This window comes from Chiloscyllium punctatum, chromosome 14 (genome assembly GCF_047496795.1).
Source record: "Chiloscyllium punctatum isolate Juve2018m chromosome 14, sChiPun1.3, whole genome shotgun sequence".
Taxonomy (NCBI): Eukaryota; Metazoa; Chordata; class Chondrichthyes; order Orectolobiformes; family Hemiscylliidae; genus Chiloscyllium; species Chiloscyllium punctatum.
The window spans coordinates 3361440-3374869 of record NC_092752.1 but is presented as its reverse complement, the minus strand read 5'-3'; the positions used below and the strand labels follow the sequence as shown (position 1 = coordinate 3374869).

At 39.7% G+C, this 13430-nt stretch overlaps 1 protein-coding gene across 4 annotated transcripts in view; it reads left to right on the top strand.

The window, feature by feature from the left end:
• The window catches only part of uso1 (USO1 vesicle transport factor), an 81008-nt gene that overhangs the window by 55094 nt on the left and 12484 nt on the right, over positions 1–13430 (top strand). For 2 of the 4 annotated variants that reach the window (XM_072583749.1, XM_072583747.1), the window contains 5 exons: positions 2206–2226; positions 6563–6673; positions 7244–7362; positions 8570–8751; positions 11103–11224. In XM_072583749.1, the coding sequence (XP_072439850.1) occupies positions 2206–2226; positions 6563–6673; positions 7244–7362; positions 8570–8751; positions 11103–11224 (555 nt within the window). The remainder of the gene's footprint in view (positions 1–2205; positions 2227–6562; positions 6674–7243; positions 7363–8569; positions 8752–11102; positions 11225–13430) is intronic. The other 2 variants (XM_072583751.1, XM_072583750.1) reach the window with 1 other exon arrangement.

Below are 13430 nucleotides of genomic sequence, written 5' to 3'. Positions count from 1 at the left end.
CTGATCCAAGCCACTAAATGACCCTCAATCCCATGCCTCAGTATGTTGTCCAATAGCCAACTATGGGGAATCTTATCAAACATCTTACCGAAATCCATATATACCACATCAACCACTTTGTCTTTGTCCTTATCCACCTGTTTGGTCACCTTCTCAAAGAACTTAATAAGGTTTGAGGCATGACCTATCCTTCTCAAAACTGTGTTGACTATCCCTAATCAACTTATTCCTTTCTAGATGAGGTTGGTTAGTTTAATCTTATTAAACCTATTTCCCCAATTGGGACAATTTATACCATCAACCAGAGCTAGTGTCCTTTGTTTTAGATTGCTTCACCTCTATAGACCATGTGTTTCAGGTTCTGATTTCCAGTCACTCCTATATCTCAGTACATCTATTTGAAAAGTCGAGCCATCCAGCAACAGACAGCTAGGTCCAGACTGCATTAACCCCCAGAAACAGAGGGGTTTGGCTCAGGTGGGAGATTAAAGATTTAAAACTCAAAAGCAGGCCAACTGACTGTAAACAATTTAAGTGTAGGTTGGGAGCGAGAATAAGCATCTCTTTACTCAGAGGAGGCGGATTCATTGTTGAAATCTTTCCATTAAGCTGTCCATTGTCATTTTCAATTGATTTTGTTTTTAAACTACATTAAGTCACCTTCTTCTTAACTCCCCATTCCTGTGCAATTGGGCCCTGTCCAATCACCGCCTTTACTCTTTAGTGATCAGTCCTCCTAACCACTACACTCCAACATAATTTGGTAGCTTAATATTCAGATTTTTGGTCCACTCTACATGGTGTTTCCTAAATCATGCAATGATTGTTGAAGAAAAGCTTGCATTGATATATCATCTGACCTAATCTCATCCATTACGGTCACTTGAAGTACTGCCGATTCAAAAATGCCACAGCTGATTTGTGCACAGCAAGATCACACAAATGGCAGTGCTGTGGCATTGATGTTGATTGTCATGTGTCCTCTTGAAAATATGCGGAGTCCTAGCACAAGTATACCTGAATACCACTGGCCTTCCGTCATCCGTACATTGTCAGCATGTTATCATTTTGAATCAAAATTTTTTTGATGTAGAACTGATTTCCCAGAGCATCGAGCAACTGGATGAGGTATTTGAATATGAGTTGCTTCAAATAGCCTTGACCTGTTTATGCTGGAACACAGTGTTCAATGGCAGTGTTACTGTCTCCATGCAGTTGATGTTGATGCCCGCAAGAATCCCTCAAGAAGGAAGCTTACTCTTGTTGCAGCCAACTCTGCAGACAGGGGCCTATTTAAACTGCAATGGTTTGTCCTTCTGAGATCTAACTGTCTGACCCAGACCAGTATGGCCCTTTGGAGTTCTACCCTGTAGCCAGAAAATTGAAACACTGTTGTACAGACCAGCAGATTCAGCATTAACACAAACTGTATATATTTTGTTTGAAAACTGGCCAATACAAAGGAGCAGAATAAAAAGACAGTGCTGGATATAAGCAGCAGGTCAGGCAGCTGTGGAGAGAGAAACGCTTCTGAAAAGTGCTTCTGATTCAAGATCATAGACCTGAAATGTCAACTCTTTCTTGCTGAATATTTCCAGCATTTTCAGTTCTTTGTTCTTTTAGATGCCCAGCAGTAATTGTATTCTGATTTGTAACCAGCTTTAAGTGGATATGCCCTCTACCTGGATTCTTGTGATCTTTAACTCACTGATTAGACTTTCAATGTCAATGTGTTAATACATAGTTCAGTAAATGGTGAACGTGCAGTCACCTGCTGTTCAAGTCGAGAATACATTGGGTGCACCCTTCCTTTTTTAATCCCATGTTGTCTGTTTCAGATGGTACTGGATAGTTGCTCTTCTGTGAGAATGAGGCTGCAATACTCGAATGCTCTCGTGTCGCAAGTATTGAAATGTATTGGGCTGACCTTTTTGGTATTGTGACTGAAATATGGTGTCTGGCACTTGTGTGGCCAGAGTCAGTGCCATCTGAAAAAGTTGGAAATATTCCCAAGGTCAGACAACATGCTTTAAGAAAGGAGGCAATCAGTGTGTGTTTGAGATCAAAGACATTCAGGCATAAGAGTTCTATATAGATCAATTCTCAAATAACTTAACTTAAATGTTAAGTTTAACACTACAAAAGTATTTGATTAAAGTGATTAAATTATATATATATTGCTCACTTTTACTGTATGATTTACAGGGAGATAAGATCAACAGACGGGTAAGTTACTTGGCACAGAGACCATTTGCTTGTTGCAGCAGGGCTCTCTCTTTTGCCTTGAGTTGAGCTGTTTTCTCTAACTGCATTGAGTGATTGAAGCACTGTCCTGGGGTGTTCTCTGTTTTATGTTTAGGTTGTTTGGGCTCTCTGTAACTTGGGGATTTACTTCGAGTTTCCTTTCCTGTACTTAAGAGCCAATGTAGTTTGTGAGAAAGAGGACTTGGTGTTTTCACTGATCTTCCTTTCCTCAAGAGGGCAGTGTGCAACAAGAAATAACTTTTCCACCATTGCTCTTGGATGGTGCAACATGTGGCTGTGGGGGTGGGGGCGCAGGCTAATTGGGCAAAGATCCAATGCAAACGTGACAGGCTGAGCAACCCCCTTCTGTGCCCTAACACACTCCTCCCCAGCACCTCTGGTACAAGTCTGGTACTTGCAATTGGCGCAGCAATCCTCCTGTGTCTGTACATAGCAAACTTCACTTATCTTTGAGTGATTTAAGGTTCCATCCTCCTGTACAGTTTGCTTAAAATTGACACCATTACCACTGTATCTCAATCTATAACTGTCTTTTGTGCAGTTCACATACATTCAGGTTAAAATATGCAATAAATTAATTGATACCAACAATTGGAATATTAACATCCTTTTGATCTTCCTCTCCATCTCCCTCCCTCTATGCTGCTGGTTCATTCACGTTGCACCACTGCAACCAAATTTAAGCATGTAGCTTGCTGCTAAATTCCAGTGTTCTGCTTTTTCCAATTCCCAGCCCAGATTGACCATGATTTAGTAAATATTGGGGCAGTTTCACTCAATGGCTGTTGTGGGAAATGAAAGGAGGTTGCACTGGTACTGACCTCAAGGTTAATGCATGTTGGGGTCATGTAGAGGCAGCAGTCCTCTGCAACCCGTCACGTTATTGATGTGCAGTTGCTTGATACAGATGTGTAACACAAGCTGCAAAATGTTACTATCCCCTAGCACTAACATCTCACTGAAGCCCAATTTTGAACGTATTTGGAGAGTAATTAATCTTCCCCTTCCCTGTGGCTGAGCATGCAGTTGTATTTGTGACTGTCAGTGAGAAGTCTGTGAATTTTGAGAAGTCTGTGTTTTGGTGTGTATCAATCCCTTTGGTGACTATATCAATCAGGTGTGTGTTGCTTGTGATGCAGTCTTCCCTTCTGGGCAGAGAGGGGTGGCGGATTCATTGCTGCTTGCAGTATGATCACCTGACTGCAAACCACTGCTGCTTCAAATTGAGCGCCATGCCTCACCTTCACATCAAAGCCAGTTTTGAGTGTTCAATCTGCTTGCCTGCCTGCTTGCGCATTCATATCGCTGAGAATAGGTGCTCATGCTGCTTCTCTGCTCTCCTCCACTGTGCTGTCCTTTGATTAGAATTGCCAGAAAATGTGAAGGAAATTATTGCTTATTTGAGATTGAGATGTTTAGAATGTCTGAGAAATTACCACTGCGGGAAAATCTGGGCCACAATATTTGGGTTTAATGACTGTCAAAAGCAAAAAGCTGTTATTGAGGATTTAACTTGTGGATCATAAACATTATCCAACTTTATCCACACCCCTCTCTTGTAACTAGCTCAGACAACTCCAGTTACTTTACTCAATTCCTGAGCAGTAACTCTGGTATGGTTCATGTACTTTCAAAAGTAAGCTGCCTATAATTTCAGTGATCCAATTTAACCTTTTCCCTGAAACCTTGACTTCCTGAGCTGCTCGTGTTGCTGAATTATAATGAATGAATCACTCCTATTGCTTTGGTGATTTAAAAGCCTTTCAGGATTGGACTGAACGAACCTGAGTCAGTAACAGAAGCAGTTTCAAAAACCAAAATTGCTGGAAAAGTTCAGGTGTGCCAGCATCTGAGGAGAAATCAGTGTGAACAGTTGAGTGACCCTTCCTCAGAACTGTGAAAATATCACTCTACCCAAAATATTAACTTTGATTTCTCTCTGTAGACGTTGCCAGGGATGCTCAGCTTTTCCAGCAATTTCTGTTTCTGCTTCTGATTGACAACTTCTGCAGTTCTTTCGGTTTTTAATTACAGAAACAGTTTCCATTGTTTCAGAGTTTTGACCACTAAAGTATTTCGGTGTCATGCTTTGAAGTTCTGATGTTTAGGAAATCAAGCTCATTGCAATCTCTTGAAATGGCATGTGGTATAAATACTGCAAGTTTTCTGGCAAAATTGGAACTTTTTTTTTCCCCTCCCAATGAATTTTAAATCTGCATCCCCTGGGAGTGAAATGTATCTGTGCTGTTCTTGTATGTAAAGTGCTGTATCCATACAGTGTTTGCCCTGTGCTGACAGACAGTGGGTGAGCTCATTCACTCACTGTGGTTATATGTAGAGAAAATGGGCAGCAGTAACCAGGGGATCATGAACACATTTATATTTTCAGGTTGTCCTGTTTCACCATTGACATGTTTCAGTTTGTGCTGTGCCACATCATGGTGCAGTTATATTGCATTTAAATGCTATTTAAAAGCTCAGTAAATATGGTAATCTATCACACTTCCCAGACTTGTCTTCAGGTCAGCCTTGTAGTGAACTATAGAAAGTTTCAACAGTTAACTGTTAGGATCTAATTCAAAGTAGTCAATGTAAACATTATCCGGTTTAATATTGGAATCAACAATTACATATGTAATTTCTTGAAGGAATTTTATAGCTTTTTCCCTCAACATTACACAAGGTGGTTAGGCCATTACCTCCCCTAATAGAGCAGGATAGATCACTTTTGAGTCTGTAATTTCTTGAAGGGTGATTTTTTCTCCCAACGCTACACAAGGTGATTGGCTCCCCCTAACCTCAGACTCCTTATCAGTAAAAATCTCTCCAACTCTGCTTTGAATGTAATCAATAATCCAGTTTACACTACTCACTGGGGAAAAGAATTCCACAGTCAGATGATTGTCATCTTGACCTTGTATGGGAGAGCCTTCATATTTTTTTTTTAAACACTATGTCCTCTTGTTCTGGAGCTATTTCCATGAGAAAATCTGAACGATTTGAATTGTCTCATTGGGATTAATTTTCCTATCAAAAAATTAGGAATAGAAATCTAGTTTTTAAGAGTTCATTTATAATTAATCAAATTTCTTTTAAACTGTTATTGTGTGAGTGAGGAATTATTGATAATATATGAATTAGCTTGAAGATAATGGAGTCAGTCTAAAATAAATGTTTGGATTTATGGCAAAGTGAAAATCCTGAGGTCCTAAATGTAAGACAGACAAAAATACTCCCAGTGCGAAGTTCAGGAATTCTTTGATACAGTGGCCGGGGATAAGATGGAACTTTACCATTATAGGGCGTGAGTACTGTTGACACATTGAAAGGGACGCTGGGTGGGAATAGTGTGATGAAGAATTAGAAGGATATGCAATGGGGGTCATTGAAGAATAGTGGAAGATAGCTCATGCAGAGCTTAAATGCCAACATGAGCCAGTTGGGCTGAGTAGCCTGTTTCTGTGTTTACACTTCATTCAGTGTTTTTCCTCTGGATTATATCTCCACCTTTTGTAAGTTTCTCGCCAGTTCCAGTACCTGCAGCTACCTGTGTCATCATTCTGTTAAGAGTTTAATGCTGCACAACTGACCCATAAATGACCTCTTCATTTATATAAAATGTCTAATGTCACAATATGCCTTGAGGTTCTTGAAAGACTTTCAAAGCATATGATGTAAATAAGATGGCTTGATGAACGGTGATCTGGGCAAAAATATTTGCCTCCAACTATGTCTGGTGAGCTCCCTATTTCTGGGCGCATAGCATGTGTTGATATCCAAGCACACTCCCTCTGAATGTGGAAAGGCAGACATTCATTTATTAACCTTGTACCAGGAGATTAGAAAAACTAAATAAATTGGCTTAATTGGTGTGGTGAGCTATACTAAATTCTTCCCCCATCCAGATTTAATAATAGATGCTCAGCCTTCTGATTTCAGTCAGAGCTGCCATTGTATCCCAGGATTACACTTTTTTTTTAAAAGATACTGACAATTATGGAGGCACCTGGAAGCAAGATAATTCAAGGAGAGACTGCAGCTGCATCTCCAGAGGATAACGTTAGGCCCCAACTTTCAGTACGTCTCTTTACTTTTGGTTTTGTGCACTTCGGAATCCATGGATTTTTTTTTTTTACTAGGCCAGCATCACTGTTGTTTTTTAAGCCCTGCAACACCAAGTATGATGATGTAGTTATTTGTATTACAGTCTGTGATAAATGCAGTTCACAGCTCAAAACTTTCATTTCCAAATTAAACACAAATGTGTAATGTCTAACTTATTGCCGTTCAAATTCAGGGAAGCAAGGAGCAAACACGGGTTGGCCTACTGATGTTGCTGTCTACGTGGATGACCAACTGTCCTATTGCTGTGACTCACTTCTTGCACAACCAAACCAACGTTCCTTTTGTATCCTTTTGTGGGTTGGTTTCATAAATTGGAGCTATCAGTTGGCCTCTCTTGAGGATAAGTGCAGGTGAAAGTGGACCAGCAATGAAAGGAAAATTCTCTACTGCATTGGACACTGAACATTGTTATTTGAATCCTGTTCTCTGAATTGCTTTGTCTCATTAGGTTTTTCAACATTCGTACTTGTGAACGGAGGTGCAGATCTGTTTCTGAAAGGTGTTTTATTCTTGTGTATTTGTCAGTTTTACTTTGAGCACAAATCCTGTTTTCCACCGTTACATACTGTTATTTCCTTAGTCACATCTGTTTCATACTCTTATTGTTTTATTTTGACTCTTATTGTTTTATTTCGATTCTCATTGTGCAATATTTTTCTACTAAATGTTGAAAACAAATAGTGGCAATGAAAAATGGTTAACTAGAAGTAGAAATCTAATTATATTTTGTATGCTATATTTGCTAATGAAGAATACATTCTGAATAACCACTGCAATTCATGGACACTTACTTTCCTAACCACTTTGTTTCCAAGTTGTTGGTTTGAAGCTTGCCCTTGACGATATTATTTAGTTAACGGCACAGATATCGGAGAACCTTGGGGAAGAGGAACAACTTGTGCAAGGTCTCTGTGCCCTTCTACTGGGCATCTGCATCTACTACAATGAGAATTCTCTGGAGAACTACACTAAGTAAGTGATTCCACAATCCCAGGGTACAAGGAGTACTTGTAATGAGATGATGTTGAACATTTTAAGAAAAAATGGAACACAGGCTACTACCTGTAAAAGTTGGGGCTTGATAATGTAGTTTTTTTAAAATTTGAGTTTATAAATGTGGCTAATATTGAAAGCAATTTTTTTCCTGCAAATTATTTAATCCAAAGAGTGGGGCTGTTTGGTTGCCCGGCATTAACCAGTTTCCAAGACAGCTTCCAAACAGTGTTCTGCTTATCTGCGTAGTGCAGCATTAATTTTATTTTTTTTTGTACATGGGATGTGGGTGTCAGTTGCTGGACCAGCATTTATTGTGTAACTGGAATTGCCCTTGAGAAGGTGGTAGTGAGTGACTTGCTGGCACAACCTACAGTCCATGTGGTATATATGAATCCAAAAGGCAGGATTTTGACCCAGCAGCAATGTGTTTACAAGTCAGGATGATGAGTGGCTTCAAGGGGAAATGAGTTGGCTGTTTCTTCATTATTCTTAAACATTAGAATGCAGAAAGTATCCAGCCTCTTAGCATGCTGCAACTGCATTAACCGTCTTCTAAAGCGAATTTAATGGATACGGAAATGTAATCCCTAAGATCCAGACCTTGGAGTGAAGCCATAAAAACAGAACAATGTGCATTCTTTTCTGAGCCCTGAGCTACTGGTGATTTTGAATGACTGACTGAGAAAGCTAATGTATTCCAGAAGTTCGAACTAGAGACTGACCAGCAGTACGGGAAAAGCAGTCTTTGTGCTCATAGTAATGAGTTGTTGCTTGTATAATAGCAACAACTCCAATAGCTGCTGCTTCTGGACAATGTCAAGAAAAACTAAATTTACAGATTTTTAGTGGCCTTTAGCCATTTGATGTTAAAGTTATCTTTTACATCCCTTTGAATCAATTCAGTGTTGAAGCAAATGCAGTCATGTCTGCTTCCCATTGTTTCGAAAGCATTCTAGCAGTAAACAGCAGTTGGGGAAGGTGTAGTTTGGGCACATTCGATATCTGGTAGCCTTCTTTCTCGTGTAGTGCTTCTATGATTGTGAAATGGTCAAGAAGGAGACTTCGGGTCCATGAAGCTGCTGCCTTGTTATCCTTCCCAGAATGATAGTCTGGTCATTTTTAGTAAGTGGTCTTCAATGTATTAAGTACAAGGTAAGTTGAACTTGCACTTCTCTCCATACAGGGAAAAGCTAAAGCAACTCATAGAGAAGAGAATTGGAAAAGAAATTTTCATTGAGAAGTTGGCTTACATCAGCAAGCATGAGCTTTACTCTCGAGCTGGTCAGAAACCCCAGCCCAGCTACAACAGTCCAGAGCAAATGCTGTTTGATCACGACTTCACCAAATTAGTTAAAGAATTAGAAGGTAATCTTCACCAACTGCATAATGAAGCTCTTGTTTACTAGTATGAAGCCGTTCAGCTGGGCATCTTCATTAAATACGTAGCACCATCCTATCTTTATTGCATTCCATCACTAAAATGGCCAATTCTACCCTTTGGTATTGCTCCAGAATTGAGGTGTTGACGAGACTTGTCTTGATGAACTCCAGTCCCACACACAGGCACACTTGTACAACACAAAATTACCAATCTCTGCAGGCTGATGAACCTTTACAAAAAAGGGGAAGAAACAGGTCACGTGGGCCAAAGTCTGGAAACAAAGAATAACGTTTAGTAATTTGCCAAATTTACTGAAATTTCTGGTTGATGCAGTTAAATCCAGATAACTATAAGTTGATAAAATGCTTAGTTCTCACTCTAACCAATCTCAATTCCAGTTTTTGGAGATTGATCAAATCCACTACTTTAGGGTTTACCAGGTAGATCCAAATACTGGTACTTGGACATCCTCTCAGAGGGACATCTCCTAAGAAACTGAATTTTATAAGAGACTGCAGCTTCTGGGCTGTCTTCTGTACTCCATGACTTCAGGCTCTGCCAAAACAGAATTCTAAGACCAGAGAGGGATAGCGATTTTTGAAAAGATTTGTAGCTCAGGTTGATGATAACTATGTAAGTTTGCTTGCTGAGCTGGAAAGTTTGTTTTCAGACGTGTCATCACCATGACTCGGTAACATCAGTGAGAGTCTCCGGTGAAATGCTGGTGATATGTTCTGCCTTTCTCTCAAAAGGTCTTGGTCTCTTAAGGTGGGTGATGTCATTTCCAGAAGCAGTAACGCACAGACTTGAACAAGCTGCCCTTCCATCGATCCTACCCAAACTTTGGGCCCACTATGTAGATGACACCTTTGTTGTCACAAAACAGAACAAATTAGAGGAAACATACAACACCATCAACAACATCCTGGCAGGCATAAAATTCACAAAAGAGGAAGAGAACGACAACAGACTCCCATTGCTAGATGTGACAATTGAACGTACGTTAACAGAGCTTCAAACCAGTGTCTCCTGAAAAACAACACACATGGACCAAATACTTTACTGCAGAAGCAATCATCCCAATATTCACAAACTGAGCTGCATCAAGACATTACTTCAACAAGCTAAATCACATTGCAGCACCCAAGAATTACAAAAAACAGAAGAAAAATATCTATCCAATGTTTTAAAAAAAACAGGTACTCAATAGACACAAACCGCTGATTCCTCAAAAACAAACTCAAAAAGCAGACACAACACAACCAAAAACTATATCACATTACCTTACATCAAAGACATATCAGAAATGAATTCCAGGCTACTCAGACCCCTTTACCCACAACCTACCAAGGCCCTTAAACAGTGACTAATGAACCTAAAGGATCCATTAGATACCACCAGCAAAACTAATGTCATTTACAAGATACCATGCAAGAACTGTTTATATAAAAAAAACTACATCGGACAAACAAGCAGGAAATTTGCCACCAGAATATGAATACCAACTGGCCACCAAAAGACACTACCCACTGTCACTAGTTTTCTATGCATACAGAAAAAGAAAGACACACTATGACTGGGACAACACACACATCCTGGGACAGGTGAAACAAAGACACGCATGAAAGTTCGAAGAGGCATGGCATTCTAACCAGAACTCCATTAATAAACACATCGATTTAGATCCTATCTACCCTCCCTTTGGGGGGGAAAAAAAGAACTGGAAATGACATCACCACCTTTAAGAGACCAAGCCCTATAAATAGAGAGATGGGACATATCACTAGCGCTTCACCGGAGACTCTTACTGATGTTACCTCGTATGGTGATGAAATGTCTGAAAACAAACTTTCAAGCTCAGCGAGCTAACTTCCAGACTTATCAAGGAGGGATGCTAATAACTGTTAGTATTAGCTCCTTCCTAGTTCTTACTCCCGGTCAATAAAGTAACTAACCCCATTTCTTATCTACGTGCTTTGCTTGGCTGTTTATCGAAACTGACTTGATTTTAAGAAAAACAGCAGATGACTTACAGCACCCATTGCACTTAATTAGCAGGTAGCTCACAGCCCATATAGTGTTGAATACAATCCCAAGGAATGTCACAATCCTATCCAATCCACAAAATCTCATTGATTCCATCTCTTTCAGTTTCCTGCATAAAATTTAAATCTAGATATGAATTCCCAATTATTATAGGCAAGAATAGCGCCTGTATTTCAGCAGTAATGTATTGGCCACGTTCTGTTTGATGACATCCTTGGGTCTGTGAAAAGGAACTCACTTTTCTTTGTCGTAGTGTAATTTTCTGTTTGTTTTTCTGTTTCCAATCCAGTTCTTATAACAAAGGCTATCCAAAAATCAAGTGAGGATGAGAAGAAAGAAGAGGAAGTGAAGAAGTCTTTGGAGCAACATGACAGTATAGTCAATCAATACAAGGAACTTATCCGTGAACAGGTAACAATAATAGTACATATTTTAAGCAACAAAGTTGAAGACTATCTGAAGGTTGGGTATCAATATGAAAATATTTTAGAAAGTTCTTAATAGATTAAACTACTTACAGCTAGTCCAAGATAGAATGTTTAATCAAGGTACTGGCAAGTATATTAGTCATACAGCACGGAAATTGACCCTTTGATCCAACCAGTCCATGTCGACCATAATCCCAAACTAAACTAGTTTCGCGTGCCTGCGCTTGGCTCATATCTCTCCACATATTTCTTATTCATGTATTTATATAAATGTCTTTAAGTTTTGCAACTGTACCCACATCCACCAAGGGCGGCACGGTGGCTCACTGGTTAGCACTGCTGCCTCACAGCGCCAGGGTCCCAGGTTCACTTCCAGCCTTGGGCAACTGTCTGTGTGGAGTTTGCGTATTCTCCCCATGTCTGCATGGGTTTCCTCCGGGTGCTCCAGTTTCCTCCCACAATCCAAAGATGTGCCAATCAGGTGAATTGGCCATGCTAAATTGTCCATAGTGTTAGGTGCATCAGTTAGAGGGAAATGGGTCTTAATGGGTTACTCTTCGGAGGGTCGGTGTGGACTTGTTGGGCCGAAGGGCCTGTTTCCTCACTGAAGGGAATCTAATCTAATAAAATCTCACTTCCTCTGGAAGTTCATTCCACATGCAAATATTCTGTGTTTCTTTCAAAAAAATAGTTGCCCCTCATGTTCTTTTAAAATCCCTTTCCTTTCACCTTAGAAACATGCCTCCTATCTTGAAATCCCCCATTCTAGGGAAAAGGCATCTGTCATTCACTTTATTTTACCCCTCATGATTTTATAAACCTCTATATCCCTCAGCCTCCTATGCTGCAGTGAAAAAAGTCCCAGCTTATCCAGCTTTTCCTTATAACTCAAACCCTCCATTTCGGAGAACATTTTGGTAAATAACTGCCCTTAGAACTGGGGCCTGTTAAGACCCACCGTGCTTATGCAGCATCCTCTCAAGGGCAATTAGGGCTTTACCTGAGATGGCCACAAACTGTCAACAAATAAAAATGTTTTGTAATTGACAACAATTCTCTAAAACTAACAGCTGATTATAGTTTTTCTTTTAAATGGAGTCAAGGCAAAGCCAATTAAAATTGGACTGCATTAGATCACATGACCTGGAAGTTCATGGGACAATTTAATTAAAGGTTACACAAAGTTACATTTCCTACACCATAATTATCAAATACCCCTCATTATTTTCTAAACCTCTCCAGGTCAACCCTCAATCTCCTATGCTTTAATGAAAAACGTCCCAGTTTATCCAGCCTCCCCTTTTATAACTCAAACCCTCCGTTCCTGGCAAAATCCTGGTAAATCTTTTCTGAACTTACTCCAGCTTAACAATATCCTTCCCAAAACAGGGTGACCAGAACTGGACATAGTACTCCATAACAGGTCCTGTACAACCTCAATATAATGTTCTCACTCCTATACTCAAAATCTGAGCAATGATAGCTAAATGTTGAAGTTTGTCTATATGTGAGACAAACTTCAAAGAATTGTGTATTGTATTTTGTGAGGACCTAAAATGGAATGGGTTTCCTATGCAGTGTGATAATGGCATAGAGCTCAGCAATCATGGGTTATGGAGGTAGAAGGAATGACTAAAGAACTGAAAGTGATATGGGGAACAAATTTTCATAAAGTGCGTGGTTAGTGTAATGACTAGTAGGGGTCACCCCAGCTCCACAGGCCATACCATTCATGTAAACGTTTGATTCTGTCACCAAAATTGACACTCTTTTTCCCTTTTTGTGCTATCTAGTATAAGAGGCATTCATCTGATTTTCTAATGATCTGAGAGAGGATTTTAAAATTATAAACAGAAGTAGTTCAGGCTGGCTAACAAATATCCCAGAATTAAACTAAAAAGGCAAAATGGGCAAACACTTTTGTGAGCCGCGAGTATTAAATTGAAAGAGTAAATGGGATGATTTCTCATGGTTCTCTGAAATTCCAATTGATAAGTTTGAAATGTTGACAGCTATAAAATAGTGAGAAATCTTCAGACCAGACATCGTAGTAGGCAGTTAAACCCAGGTCTAAGTAGAGTAACCACCCAGCTTTCAGGGTTTAAGAGGGAGTCAGATATTTGGAAGTTTTTCAGAAATATCAGATTTTTTTTCAGCTGCTCCTGCTTGAGGAAGCTGTTTTACTTTTT